We start from the raw sequence: 13,296 nt of genomic DNA, 5'->3' as shown, positions 1-13,296 counted from the left end.
GATGCGTGTGTGCCTTCAACAGCATCACTTAACAACTCATGTGACCCTCACGGAAGTAAAAGCTAATGCATCCATGCGTATGCTCCACTGCAAAGCACAGGGCCACACACCAGCGCGTGGCACGTGGCTGCTGAACGAATAAAGCTATTGCTTTGCTTGGCTGCAGAAAACATTAAATGTGTGTGTGTGTGTGTGTGTGTGTGTGTGTGTATTTTTTAAATTAGAATGATTATTTCCTATTGTGAGAAATAATTTTCCAGGAATGAACTTTTCCCTTTTTTTTAAAAATTGCTTTGCAGGATAATACTCCTCTGTGGACAAATTAAGAGCAGGATTATCACAAAGGATCATGGGCTTCTAGAACAGTAATCAAACGGTGTAAAGTAAGAGTTCATCTAGGCCATGGTGCCCTGGCTCTTGCTAGCTTCTAAGGAAGTTGCTCACCTTAGGACAGATGAGTAAGACAAGACATGACTCCAAATTTCTATCCCTTAGCAAGCAATGGATATTTGTGCTGATGTTATTATGAAATCTGTCCTAAATGGTCATAGAATAAGATACTCAGAAAAAAAAAATAACTTCAGATATCTTAGCTTTATATTAATTTTGTACCATACCATCGCCTAATAAAACAGCAATACAGCCTCTTACAAGGACCAAAGAACCTTCTTTCTTCACTATTAATAAAAGGCTGAATTTTCTAGCTTCCCTTTAAGGAGCACAGAAATCTTAAGGGATAATGGCTTCCACAAGCCTATCCTGATAAGTACTGGGTGATAAAACTATGTTTGTCACAAATTTAAGTATATATACAGTAGATAAGGTAAACTTTACAATAGAGACACACTATTTACAATATTAATTTGACTATTACCAACCTTCCCAAACTTGTGTTTGAGTGGAAGTCCTGCTTCCTGAAATGCCAAAATAATATCAGGTTTGTAATCTTGTATAAAAATCCCTAAGTCGACATCTTTGCTGTAAGGAATAATACCGCACTGCCGATACCATCCTAAAGTAGGGGAAGGGGATAAAAGGCTTAAATTATATTTGGAAAATTAGTCATTATAATGAACAAACTTTATAGTAATGGTTATATGATTTCATAGGGTTAAAGTTGGGATGCTTTGGCAAGATTATTTTTTAAAAGTTAAATCCCAAACTAAACGACTAGGCGTTTCCTTGAAGAACCAATCTCCCTCTTTCTCTCCCTTTTTCTTTATTTCCCTGGTCTGAGTACTCAGCTTCCTCAAAGGCTTTAATGATGTCAGGCGTGGTGGCTCACACCTTTAGGCCAGCCTGTTCTGTTCTACACAGTGAGTTTCAAAACAGCCAAAGCTACACAATGAATCCTATGGAAATAAGAAAAAGTTTTCAGGATCCATAATAACTTCTGGATAGATCATTACCTTTAATAATATGGTAAACAGATGATCCACTTAAACAACTGCTGTTCAGAGTTTAATCATTAACATTTCATGACTGAGACTGCCTTAAGATGTGCTAAGAATATTTAGTTCTCTTAATGGACTTTCCTGAGTCCATAACTTATAGCACTTATCAATTCCAAACAGCTCATAAGCAATGGTCACTTAAAAAGATCTGATTAAGGTCTGATGTCCAGCAAAGCTATTTCCCAGTGATTCCTGTGCATCTCCTTGTTTAGATGCCTCAGAATGTTGATTCTAAGAAAGCTTACTCCCTAACATTACTAATAGCTCCTGAGTCTTCCCTATTACCTTCTAATGTTTCTATTCAAATGGCTTTGAAGTATGGAAATGTCTGATAGGCACCCTGATAGGCATTGCTACTGGGTAATATTATTTGTTGAATTATAACAAAATTAACCCCACCCACCCACAAAACCGCCCACCAAAATGTAAAATCGAAGGCTCCTTAAATACTATAAATATCATTTAATACACAGTACCATCAAATACAATTCTCTTATTTTATAAATGAAATAAACTCGAGGCTAAAAACTCGAATCATGACAAATGACTAAGAATTTTTAATTACTGACTATAAAACAACCTTGCTTCTCTAAAAAGTTAAACTCTAAAGCAAATATCATATATACAAGAGATTACCACTGTGATCTTTTATGTTTTTATTATTTTGTTTCTAATTTAGGGTCTCATGTATCCCAGACTGGCTTTGAACTTGCTATGTAGCTATGGCCTTGAACTTCTGAGCCTTCTGCCTCTACCTCCTGTGCTGGGTTACAGGTGTGTGCCACACCCAGTCTAAGTGTGTAATCTTTCACATAACCTACTCTGTAGGAGAGCCACGAATCCTAGGTTACAACCTGCCGTACAATTATTTAAGGCATTTCCTTTCAGTCTCTAAGTGTCCTGAATTGGACATCAAATTCTATGGTGTCATTTTTAAAAGATGAATTAACCTTTGTACAAATATAGTCACAATCAAAACATAGATATCACCTACAGTAATAATTGCGAAGGAACAGATAAAAAGAACAACCTTAAGGATCTACATAATTCTAAATTCCAAGAAGCTGACCTAATGAATGTGTATCTGGAAACCTTCTCCAGAGTTTAATAGCTGCTGCGTAAGACTACAAAAGTATCTTTCCCCATCTCAAGTGAGTGGTGATGCCAAACCAGTGATGCCCTCAGTGACCTAGAAATGCTAATGGATGACCTCAGAGCATGCCTTCAATCTTCCTCTCACTAGAAATGTCTCCTGCAATGTAAACGTTTCTGTTGTTATTTTAATGTAAAGCAATAATAATATTTGAGAAAACAAAGGTGTTCAGGATAACAAAGGTAATTTAAGAATCACCTGAAAACCAACCATAATATACATGTCTGATGTAAATTTGTACACATTATAACTTGTAGTAAATACAAGTGACCTTAGAGTCTATTTTATAGGGCTGGAGAGATGGCTGAGAGGTTAAGTACATTGGCTGCTCTTCCAGAAGTTCAGAGTTCAATTCCCAGCACTTGCATGATGGTCCACAATCATCTATAATGTGACCTGATGCCCTGTTCTGGTGTGAAGGTGTACATGCAAATAGAGCACTAGTAAACATAAAATAAATAAATAAATAAATAAATCTTTTTAAAGAAGGTTCTATTTTATATTTTATCAATTACTTTTTTAAAGCAGTCAATGCATCTTTGCTTTGTACACTAATGCTTATTCTGATTATAAATAGTACACTGTCAATATTACTGATGCCTGATTACCACAAGCATTTACTCCTAAAGCCAGAGACAGAGAGAGAAAAAGTAAAGCATTTTTACCTAGACAAGTCCCACTGCTCAGCCAGAAGGGCACTCCCAGGTCCTTCAGCGTCTTGGCTGCTAGTTGCAGTAACTCCTTTGCCCTCTTTCGAAAGACCATAGCATCCACAGTATTATCATCAATGTACTGCTGCAGGGTTAACAAACAGTTATCTATTATAACAATCCCTAAACTTCTAGAAACACTAATACGATATTTGAATCAAATTGAGAAATTAACAGTGCATCGTTTTTCCATTGTAAAAAAATCCAAATTTAGGGGGCCTGGGTTGGCTCAGTGGGTAATGTGTTGCCATGGGAGCATGAGGGCCTGAACCTGGATTTTAAACACCCAGATAGAAGCTGGGAGTGTTGGTGTGTGTGCCTGCAACACCCATGCTGTGCAGGTAGGGACAGACAGACAGATCCCTGGAGCTCACTGGCCAACCAGTCTCCAGCAGCTCCAAGTTTAGTGAGAGACCTATCTAAAACCTAAGGTGAAGGAGTGTGTCTGCTGCTAACTTGTCCAAGCTCTGGTGGATGGCCCATGTCAAAGTGCATGTACAAGTACTAAGTGGATTCTGTGGATTATAAACATGAAGGAAATGAAGGCAGAAGGGGGTGCATTGGGCAGGAGTGCAGGAGACTTGGGAGTGGACAGAAACAAGATGTAGTAGAGGAAGACACCAAGTGTTAGCCTCTGGCCTCACAGATACAAGTGCACAACTGTGCCCATACATCTATATACACAGGCACAAACTCATAGACCCAACACGCCCAGAAATCAGAGTTTCCTAGTCACACATTAAAACAATTAGGATAGATTCTAGAAGAACCACTTTAGAAGGAAAGAATGGAAGGAACTAGTATTCCCCAATGATGAGACTTCAACTGTTATCACTTTTCTCTGCACATCAGAATTTAGCAGGCTGGGCAGCTGGGGGAAAAGAAGAGCTAATTACACAGCTAGAAGCATTAAACAAAATAGATTACATGATGTTTCCATTGTACAGTCATTTACTTCTCTTTAGACACTGGGTAGTCAAGCAGGGAAGGACACTTTCTGAATCAGATAACCTGTGTTTGGCTCTAGGTCCATCTCCTTTCACAAGAGTGTAAGCTTGATGAAGAAAAGACATCAAATACCCATGTCTACACCAGTATCTCCACGTCTCATGAATGAACAAGAGAACGGAGGAAGCAAATTTCATTGCCACTACTGACTTCATTTATTTATAACTTAAAGACAGTAACTGTGCTTTGCAGAACCACTCTACAGGTCTAAGTGAAAGCCTTCTGTAAAATACACAGTTTTGTATAATATCATCTTTACTTAGTCATGTTGCTTGTTTGGATTTACTGCATTTTATCCTGTAACTGAAGAAAACAGGATGAATTCTTCAGTGATAGCTCACTATGGAACAAAATGTAAGCTATTTGGCCTAGAAGAGCAAGGACACAGGTCCCTCCTGCCTTCTGCTCTGCCTTCATCACTAGCCTCTTTTTACATGTCCTGTTATAGCAATAAAATGCAACTTCTCAGCCCGGCAGTGGTGGCCCATGCTTTTAAAGGACGATCTCTCTGAGTTTGAGGCCAGCCTGGTCTACAGAGCAAGTGAGGTCCAGAACAGCCAGGGCTACACAGAGAAACCCTATCTCAAAAAAAAAAAAACAAAAACAAAATCAAGTAACCACCCAAACAAAAGCAATATGGCACAGCCTTTCTAGCCTATGTGACCTTATATGCTGTTTTCTTTTTTAGTGTGCCTCTGACTCTGAATACAATGAAAATCATGTTTTCGATCCAGTCTCTGAGAAATAACCCAGTTTTCCTAAAAGACAGGTGAGTTTATTTTCCCAGTGTTCCCACTGATCATGTACTAATACACAAAGCCAAATACATCAGTCAGCTCCTCCATTAACCTACAACAGTCACCACTCACACATACTTTTAAATTCTTTAAAAAATTAATATTTTTTATGTCTGTGTACTATGTACATGCCTGGTATCCATGGAGATAGAAGAGAACATGAAATCTCTTGAGGTTATAGATGGTTGTGAACCGCCACGTGGGTGCTGGGCATCAAACTTTGGTCCTCTGGAGGAGAACCAGCGCTTTTAACCACTGAGCTGTCTCTCTGGCCCCGCATGTTCATTCTTACTTTAGTTGTTACTGTTGGTTTTGTCTCAGTCTCCTCAGTGAGGCTGTACACACGAGAGCAGGCACCGCACTTCTCCCCACGGAATCTATAACGCTGGAATGTCGTGTGCTCCTGAGGAGGTGAGCAGCAAATACTGTAGGGAGACTAAAGGAGGAAGTAACTACTTCTGACAATGTCCTAAAGTAACTGGGTTCCTTTACAAGAATGCAGGAGAGATACAGTTTACAGAGATGTCACTGGGACAATAAGGAATGGAACCACTAAATGGCTCTCTTCAGGAACAAAGTGTCTTATGAAGGAGCGCTCCTTGCAGGTAAATTGTTCTTATGGATTAAGCAAACTATAAAGAATCTCCTGAAATAAAATATCCCTTTCCTGAGCCACTGCTTTTTTTAGAGCACACGACTGGATTGGGAGATATATGTTCCTATGCTTGTTATAAGGAATGCCTAGAGCTAAAGTTTACAGACCCAGCTGCCATGTAGACTACATGCTAAGCCAATATGACAGTGTTAAGTGATATCTTGAGGCTACAATTTTCCTTTCTGTTAAAAAATTCTTGCCTTATGAGAAACCTTTCTTCAAGCTGTTGATCAGAGGAGTCCAAGAAACTCCCAAACGATATAAGCCATTGTCCTTGGTTGCCTTTCAGAACATGAAGGGAAGGCACTAGCTGAAGACACTACACACTTTATTCACGGGACTCAGAGGAATCTAGCTAAAAATGACCTGGAAGCCTTATTCCTGAGGACTGCCTCTCATAGCATCTGAAGGTGCTCATGCAAACTGCAAAGGAGAAAAGCAGTAACAGCCTTACTCAACTACAAACCCTACACCACATCAATGAGCCGCATGGCGAGATGCCACCAAGGATTCCACAGTGGCACTTACATCTTGGGAGTAACCAACAGCCACCTAATTGGACTTAAGGCTTGCTCAGTAGGAAGGATCTCGTGCCTGGTTTTGTAAACCCGGCCAGGGGAGGAAAGAGGTCATGGAGCCTAGAGGAGAACCTACTACTGCCCCTTTCCTAAGCCAGTGTAATTCTACTGAATTCTGAATACGAGTATTTGCCTTGCAGCCACAGTAAGCATAGCTCTCACCCCTCATCAATGAAGCTTCTTTCTACGTCACATGGAGACCACCATAGAGAGTCACAGTTAGCCACAATGCAGAGAACTGAACGTGGGGTGCCTAGCTCAGCCAATACATGTACAACCCAATCCCTGTTCTATGGAAGAGGGGCAGGACTCAGAGTGAAAAGATCACACTGTCAGACAGCATCCTCTATAGAGGACACGACATGAACCCCCAAACTTTAACAATATGGTCACCTCAACAGGACTACAGGTACAATGAGTACCACTGACATTACAGTGTGGATGGGAGAAATCTCATAAGGCCCTAATCCCTAGATGAAGAGCTATAGGCAGTGAATGGCTGCTAACAGATGGACAAACAGTTTTCTCCAGTCCCCTGATAGGTTATCCAATGTTGTTTAGCTAGCTCTTATAACTTAATCAGGGTGGAAATAATGATTTGAATTTACAGATTTCATCAAATAGACACAGAAATAAATATATACAGACATATGCACAATGTTTCTATTAAGTGAGACAGCTGTGTACAGCAAAACCCAAAGAGCAATGGGCATACTACCTACTCCCCAGATGTCGGCTTCTACAAGGACTCAGGAGAAATGGCTGACCCCAGAGCTGGGATAGGAAAATCACAGGATGAGCCTAGAATATCTGTATTTTACTAAAATGGAAGAAAGAATGAGATAAGCCAGAAGATACAAAAGCTATCCGGAAGAGTTTTTAACTGGCCAAATGTGGACCAATCTGAAGATTAAAATAACTCATTAAACAGGAAACCATGAGTCTCTTATCTTAACAATAAATTTGATAAGAAATATAATATTTTAATAGTTACAAAGTAGCTTGCAAACAAATGCTTCTGATTACAAAGGGAAAAATGCAATAGCACAAAAGTGAAGGCAGCAGGTAAGAGGCAGGATGCAACCCCAGCAGTGTTCTGTGGCCTTCCTCTGAACATTCCCGCCAGAGGGAGAAGGGAGGCCACAGGACTCGAGAAGTCATGAGAACTAAAGGTCTCAGGAGATCCCCAAGGCCTTGCCCCTAGGCAGTCATAGTAGGTGCTGAGACTGATGATGCCCCCTGGTGCTGTGTGGAACTTCAGGGTACACAGCTTTTCTAAGTGTTCCTCACACAGAGGTGAGCTTCGTGGTGATGCAGCTGACAGAGACATCAGACTCCTGGAACTTCTCACCCATGGTCTCGGAAGTAACCTTAACAAACTCAGGGGTTCACCACGCTAGACTCGGGTGGAATCGGTTTTCAGTGTGCTGTTAGTGTCCTATCTGGGGTGAACACTAATTGTTCACGCTTCCTCAGGAAAAGCCAGGCGAGAAGCAGTAACAGGGGGTCAGGTAGCACCTTCTGGGACATAATGAGAAGAGCAAGCATAGCAGCACTGCCATGCTCTTTATGAGGAAAACCAGAGGGACAGTCTACAAAATAATATAACCTCCAAAATTATCAAAGCTATGAGAGTAGTTACCCAAACTGGTAGAGAACCCAGCACAGACTACAAGAAATTAAAGAAACAGGAAATCAGTATAGCATGTGATTGTAAACAGAATCCTTTCAATACAAACCTATTATGAGGACAACCAGCAAGATGTGAATGTGGACTTTCGTTGTTGTCTTTAAATTGGTCTTGCCATATGCCTTGGCTTGCCTGGAACTTTTGGCAATCCTCCGGCCCTGGCTTTCCAAACATGAAGATTACAGGCATGTGCCATCATACGCAGCTTAGATTGAGATTAAAAGCAATTTATGTTAATTCTTGATTTTCATGTTCAGACATAGGAAATAGTCTAGTTTTGTTCTGTTGTGTTTTTAGAAAGAACTAAGCTATGTGAGGCTTTGGGATACTGGTTTATAGATTACTCTCAAATGTGCCAGAAAAAAAGAGGCATTATTTCTATTGTACTGGCAACTGTTACATAAGTCAGACACTGCTTTTAAAATATCATTATTAAAACAAACGAGAATGCTAGGGGGTACTCTACTAGGGTTATTGGATTAGTTCATCTCTACAACCATTTAAGACTGTTTGGCGCCATCAAGTGTTCAAATGGGTGTATGCCAACTTTAATTTGAAAGTGTACACTCCTGGTATCTTACTCATGGTTCTAATGTAAGAGGATAAAGTAAGACCATGACCAAGCCCTCTAGTCACTGCACATCACAAGGGCAGCGGTGAAAACAAGTCAGGCATCACTAATGACATGGCTGCAATGACTGTCGTGAATAAACTAAGACGCCTGCTACCAGGAAGCTCCCAAAATTAGGAGGAAGCAAGACACTCACAATTCACCATGGCAACTGCTAGGGCAGAGGTGGGCAATGCCCATAGGGCAGGAAGAAGCACTGAATCCATCCCTCCTACCTCTTATCACTGTGTGGTGGAGGCAGAACTTGCCTGCACAACAGGCCTAACACACATGCTGCTCTCTAGCCTCTACCACGAAGCTCAGTAAATTTGACAGCCTTACAGTAATAAATTCAAAAGACCAGGAAGAGCTAGAAGAACCTCTTGGGCTGTCTTGGGTATCAGCATACAGTATGTGAGAAGCCTTGTATTTGAGTCTTGGACCTGGGGCAGCAATGAAAGAGCTGGCACTTAGTAGCTCCTATGTGCTCTAGCTTGCTCTCCAGTACTGTGATAAACACTACAATCAAAGGGCAACTTGGGGGAGAAAAGGGTGTAGCTCACCAGTCACAGCTCATGCCTGAGGGGAATCGGGGCCAGCACTCAAGTGAAGAACTGGAGAGCTGGCCATGATGGCACAGAGGCAGGCAGATCTCTGTGAGGAGAGGCAGAGAACCCCAGAAAGTGAAGGGCAAGTAGAACTGGGGTACCAAATCCCCACAGTCCAACGGCCTGTTTTCACTGCCTTTCTGGTCTCATATGACTTGTTACAGTTGAACTTTTACGCCCACCAAAATCATTTTTATATCACTACAGTCAGAAACCTACAAAGTTAGAACAGTAGAGGAAAAGCTGAAAATTCAGCCGGTCTTTGTATAGCTCTTTGCCAAACACACACACACACACGCACGCGCACACACACACACACACACACACATACTCAGTGCCAAACTTAGGAAAAAAAAAAAAACCTTTCTAAATTCACATGACCCCTCTTCAGTGGCTATATTCTAAGCCAACTTGGACTTCTTTAAAAAAAAAAAAAGTAACTTTAAAACAGTTAATGAGCTATCATAGCTGTGGAATAAGCCAGTGTTAATCCTATCAGGATCTAATGAAATAAAACAATAAAGTAATAAGTATATGATCATTCTCCATTCAGGGAAGAAAAAAGTTTGCCTGCCTCTGTGTGTGTGTGTGTGTGTGTGTGTGTGTGTGTGTGTTCGCGCGCCCATGCGTGAGGTTCAGGGCTGCTTTTAACTTGAGATCTCTGGCTGAGTGCTGGCTGTGGTTACAAGCCTGCCGTATTAGCCAGCAGAATTCAAGTTTTCTTTTGAGATAGCGTCTGTTGGTCAGGGTTGCCTGTGAACTCACCACATAGTGGAGCGTCACCTTCAACTCTCTGCCACTATCTTCCAAGTGCTGGGATTACAGGCACCTGTTACCATGCCTGGTTCATGTGGAGACGGAGAGCAAACTCAAGCCCTGTGCATGCTAGACAAGTACTCAACCGACTAGACTACATCCCCAGCACTCGGGGAAACAGAGTTTAGTGTTTAACTTTAAATGAGAGGAAAATCAGTGATCGACTTAAGAAGCCATTTGAGCCTAGTCTGCAGAAGCCTCTCCATCTCCTCTTATAAACTAAAATAAGCAAATCCTCTCCTTAGCTTTAGCTTAGAAATGCAGGTTTTGGTTGTTTCTAACCTGGAGGAACGCCCGAGCTTCCTTATACCTGCACTCGATAAATCTGGAGTGAGGTACTTCTTCTAGAAAGCGCCCTGGGTCTTTCGGAATAAGCATATCTAGTCCATCAACAGTAACTTGCTGTAACTCTGGCCTGAAAAACAAAAGTTAAAAAGAAACTTTACTATCAAGATTTAACCCAGAGCACTGCCAGCCTTTTAAGACAGTAAACACCAACAAAGAAGCTAAACATCATGTGAGTTTTCTTCAAATCTTTTGGGCATCAATCAGCAACTTTATTAGGACCTTGAAAATCAGACATCAAGTAGCAACACAGAGTTTGAGTTTTAAGTATTTTCACTTATGTAGCTAAATCTGAGGGGAAGGAGAATCGATTTCCCTCGAGGGATGGAACCCAGGGCCTTGTACATGCTACCACTGAGCTACACCCTAGCACCTTAAATTAAAAGTTTTTTCTTTTTTTGGGGGGTGGGGGGGAACAAGCTCTGCTTAAATAGCTGAAGCTGGCACTGAACTTGCTACCCTCCTGCCTCAGCCTCCCAGGTAACTGGATTACAGGCCTCTGCGTCTACAATAGTTTTTCCAGGTACTCTGGCATTTTAAGCAGAAATGAAAGTTGAATGACATCATTTTCAGTTACTAACTTATTTTAAAGTTACAGTTATAAACAGTTACAGTTACAGTTCTTACAGTTATAAACTCCAAGTGAATCATGGTAACCCAGAAGCCTCGCTGACCGGAGAGACGCCTGCAACCCACCCGCATGAATACTGCTTGGGCACTTTCTACTCCTCTATGTGAAACTATAAAGCACACAGACGGCTTTATCTACAGGCTGGCACATGTCACACTCACAAGTTATTTTTTGGTCGGTGATTTTGAACTAAATTATTAACTAAACTTTGAAGTAAACTTTTACTAGTTGAAGAACTAAATGGCTTACTTAAAAAGCCTGTTTAAAACACAAAATAAGAAAAAATGCATAAATATAAGTAGCCGAAGATGTCAACAAACTGTTTCTGACAACCCGGAATCATTTTGGCCAACGATATTCCTGACTTCTCCAGTTCTGACCACCTTTTCAGCTCTTTCTCGCATGGGTAGTTTTAAACACTAAGATGAAGACAGAATAAATGTGCCTTATAGTTCTATGGCATAACAGTGAGCAGTGTATCTCTGAAAAGTGCCCCAAAAGGACTTTGTTATGAAAATTCTTATAAATGACGAAGTTGAAAGCAAAAGACATTCATTGCTATATTTACATCAAGGTCTAGTATATTAACATATTATAACATCATTATTAATGACTTCCAAAGGGAAAGAAAAGTACTACTCTGGGTTATAAAGTTGACATTTATGGTCTAATTTTACATGAGTCTCATCAGGTACCCATTTCTTGCCAGCAGTATTTTTATCATTTTGGTAGATAGTTAAGGGTATACTACTATACACAGTATTATTTTTATCATTGTGATAGTTAAGGGTATCATATAATACACAGTATTATTTTTAGTTTTATTCCTATAATTTCTTAGTTTTCTGAGGCAATGTCTTGTGATTCCATCTAGGCTGGCCAGATCTTGTTATTTAGCCCAGCCTCACCTGTGGCTGGCAAATCTGCTTCACCTTGAGTGCTAGGATTTACAGTTGCGAGCCACCACCTCAGGCCATATTGGAAATAAAGTAATAATAACACATGCATACACACTCAAGTGTATGTATAAGACATAAAGACGTAAGACCATGAGTTACAACACTTGCGATCTCACCTTCATCACATACACTGAGATTTGCCAGTTACCCTAGAGATCTCTGTGTACCCCACTCAGTAGCTCCCCCTCTACCTCCCTATCCAGGGATACACTCTATCTTGCTTTGGAGTAACTTTTCCTTACTAGTCTCAGTACCATTATTCTATTTTAAATATATCCACTGTACTGGCTAGTTTTGTGTCAACTTGACACAGCTGGAGCTATCACAGAGAAAGGAGCTTCAGTTGAGGAAATGCCTCCATGAGATCCAGCTGTAAGGCATCTTCTCAATTAGTAATCAAGGGGGAAAGGCCCCTTGTGGGTGGGACCATCTCTGGGCTGGTAGTCTTGGGTTCTATAAGAGAGCAGGCTGAGCAAGCCAGGGGAAGCAAGCCAGTAAAGAACATCCCTCCATGGCCTCTGCATCAGCTCCTGCTTCCTGACCTGCTTGAGTTCCAGTCCTGACTTCCTTGGTGATAAACAGCAATGTGGAATTGTAAGCTGAATAAACCCTTTCCTCCCCAAATTGTTTCTTGGTCATGATGTTTGTGCAGGAATAGAAACCCTGACTAAGACATCCACGAACACAGTATACCTCTATCCTGTCAGTCTTTTTTGCCTTGAGACACTCACCACTGTGGGACCCATCCACACTACTGCAGAATCACAGTGGATTTCCCTGAGTTATAATACTTCAATGTGTGTATCTATACATACATGTATATATAAATATAAACATATCATATTATTGACTTATTACTGTTTATTGTTATAGATTTACCTGTCAAAGGCTCCAGGATAACGACCAAACTGTAACTTTCGAAAAGGAACAAACTTCCTATCCATGTGTCCTTTGAGTCGTAGGTGACCATGCCAGAGGTAGTTGCCACTCCTCTCATGAAAGACTACCAAGTGGATGGCATGAGTGGTCAGCTTACAGACGTAGTGCAGAGGGATTTCAGTCCCAGAAAGTGAGTCTATTCCATCTAGCCGAGGATCCTTGCTTTCAGTCTTTAGGCATTGAAACCCCATATTCTCAGCTATCCGAAACCAGCCATCCTAGCATAAGACAAGGATCAAGCATGATTATTTAAAACCAAATATTAGTGACAAGATGAAAGCAGCTGTTATACCATTAATTAGGCCATGTTTTTATCCTTGCCTTTTTGCTAGAACATTTTTAA

At 40.8% G+C, this 13,296-nt stretch overlaps 1 protein-coding gene across 15 annotated transcripts in view; it reads right to left on the bottom strand.

The window, feature by feature from the left end:
- The window catches only part of Fktn (fukutin), a 51,679-nt gene that overhangs the window by 17,765 nt on the left and 20,618 nt on the right, over positions 1–13,296 (bottom strand). For 4 of the 15 annotated variants that reach the window (NM_001363128.1, NM_001363127.1, NM_139309.5 and 1 more), the window contains 4 exons: positions 12,894–13,171; positions 10,362–10,494; positions 3,273–3,402; positions 879–1,012 (listed from right to left, as the gene is read on the bottom strand). In NM_001363128.1, coding sequence (NP_001350057.1) covers positions 879–1,012; positions 3,273–3,402; positions 10,362–10,494; positions 12,894–13,171 — 675 coding nt within the window. Of the gene's footprint in view, positions 1–878; positions 1,013–3,272; positions 3,403–5,254; positions 5,559–8,094; positions 8,251–10,361; positions 10,495–12,893; positions 13,172–13,296 lie in introns of those variants that run through there. The other 11 variants (XR_003954950.1, NR_156448.1, XR_003954949.1 and 8 more) reach the window with 8 other exon arrangements.

The sequence above is a fragment of the Mus musculus genome, chromosome 4 (assembly GCF_000001635.26).
Source record: "Mus musculus strain C57BL/6J chromosome 4, GRCm38.p6 C57BL/6J".
In the NCBI taxonomy this organism is placed as follows: domain Eukaryota; kingdom Metazoa; phylum Chordata; class Mammalia; order Rodentia; family Muridae; genus Mus; species Mus musculus.
The sequence above is the reverse complement of the archived record's forward strand: the minus strand, read 5'-3'. Positions and strand labels throughout refer to the sequence as shown.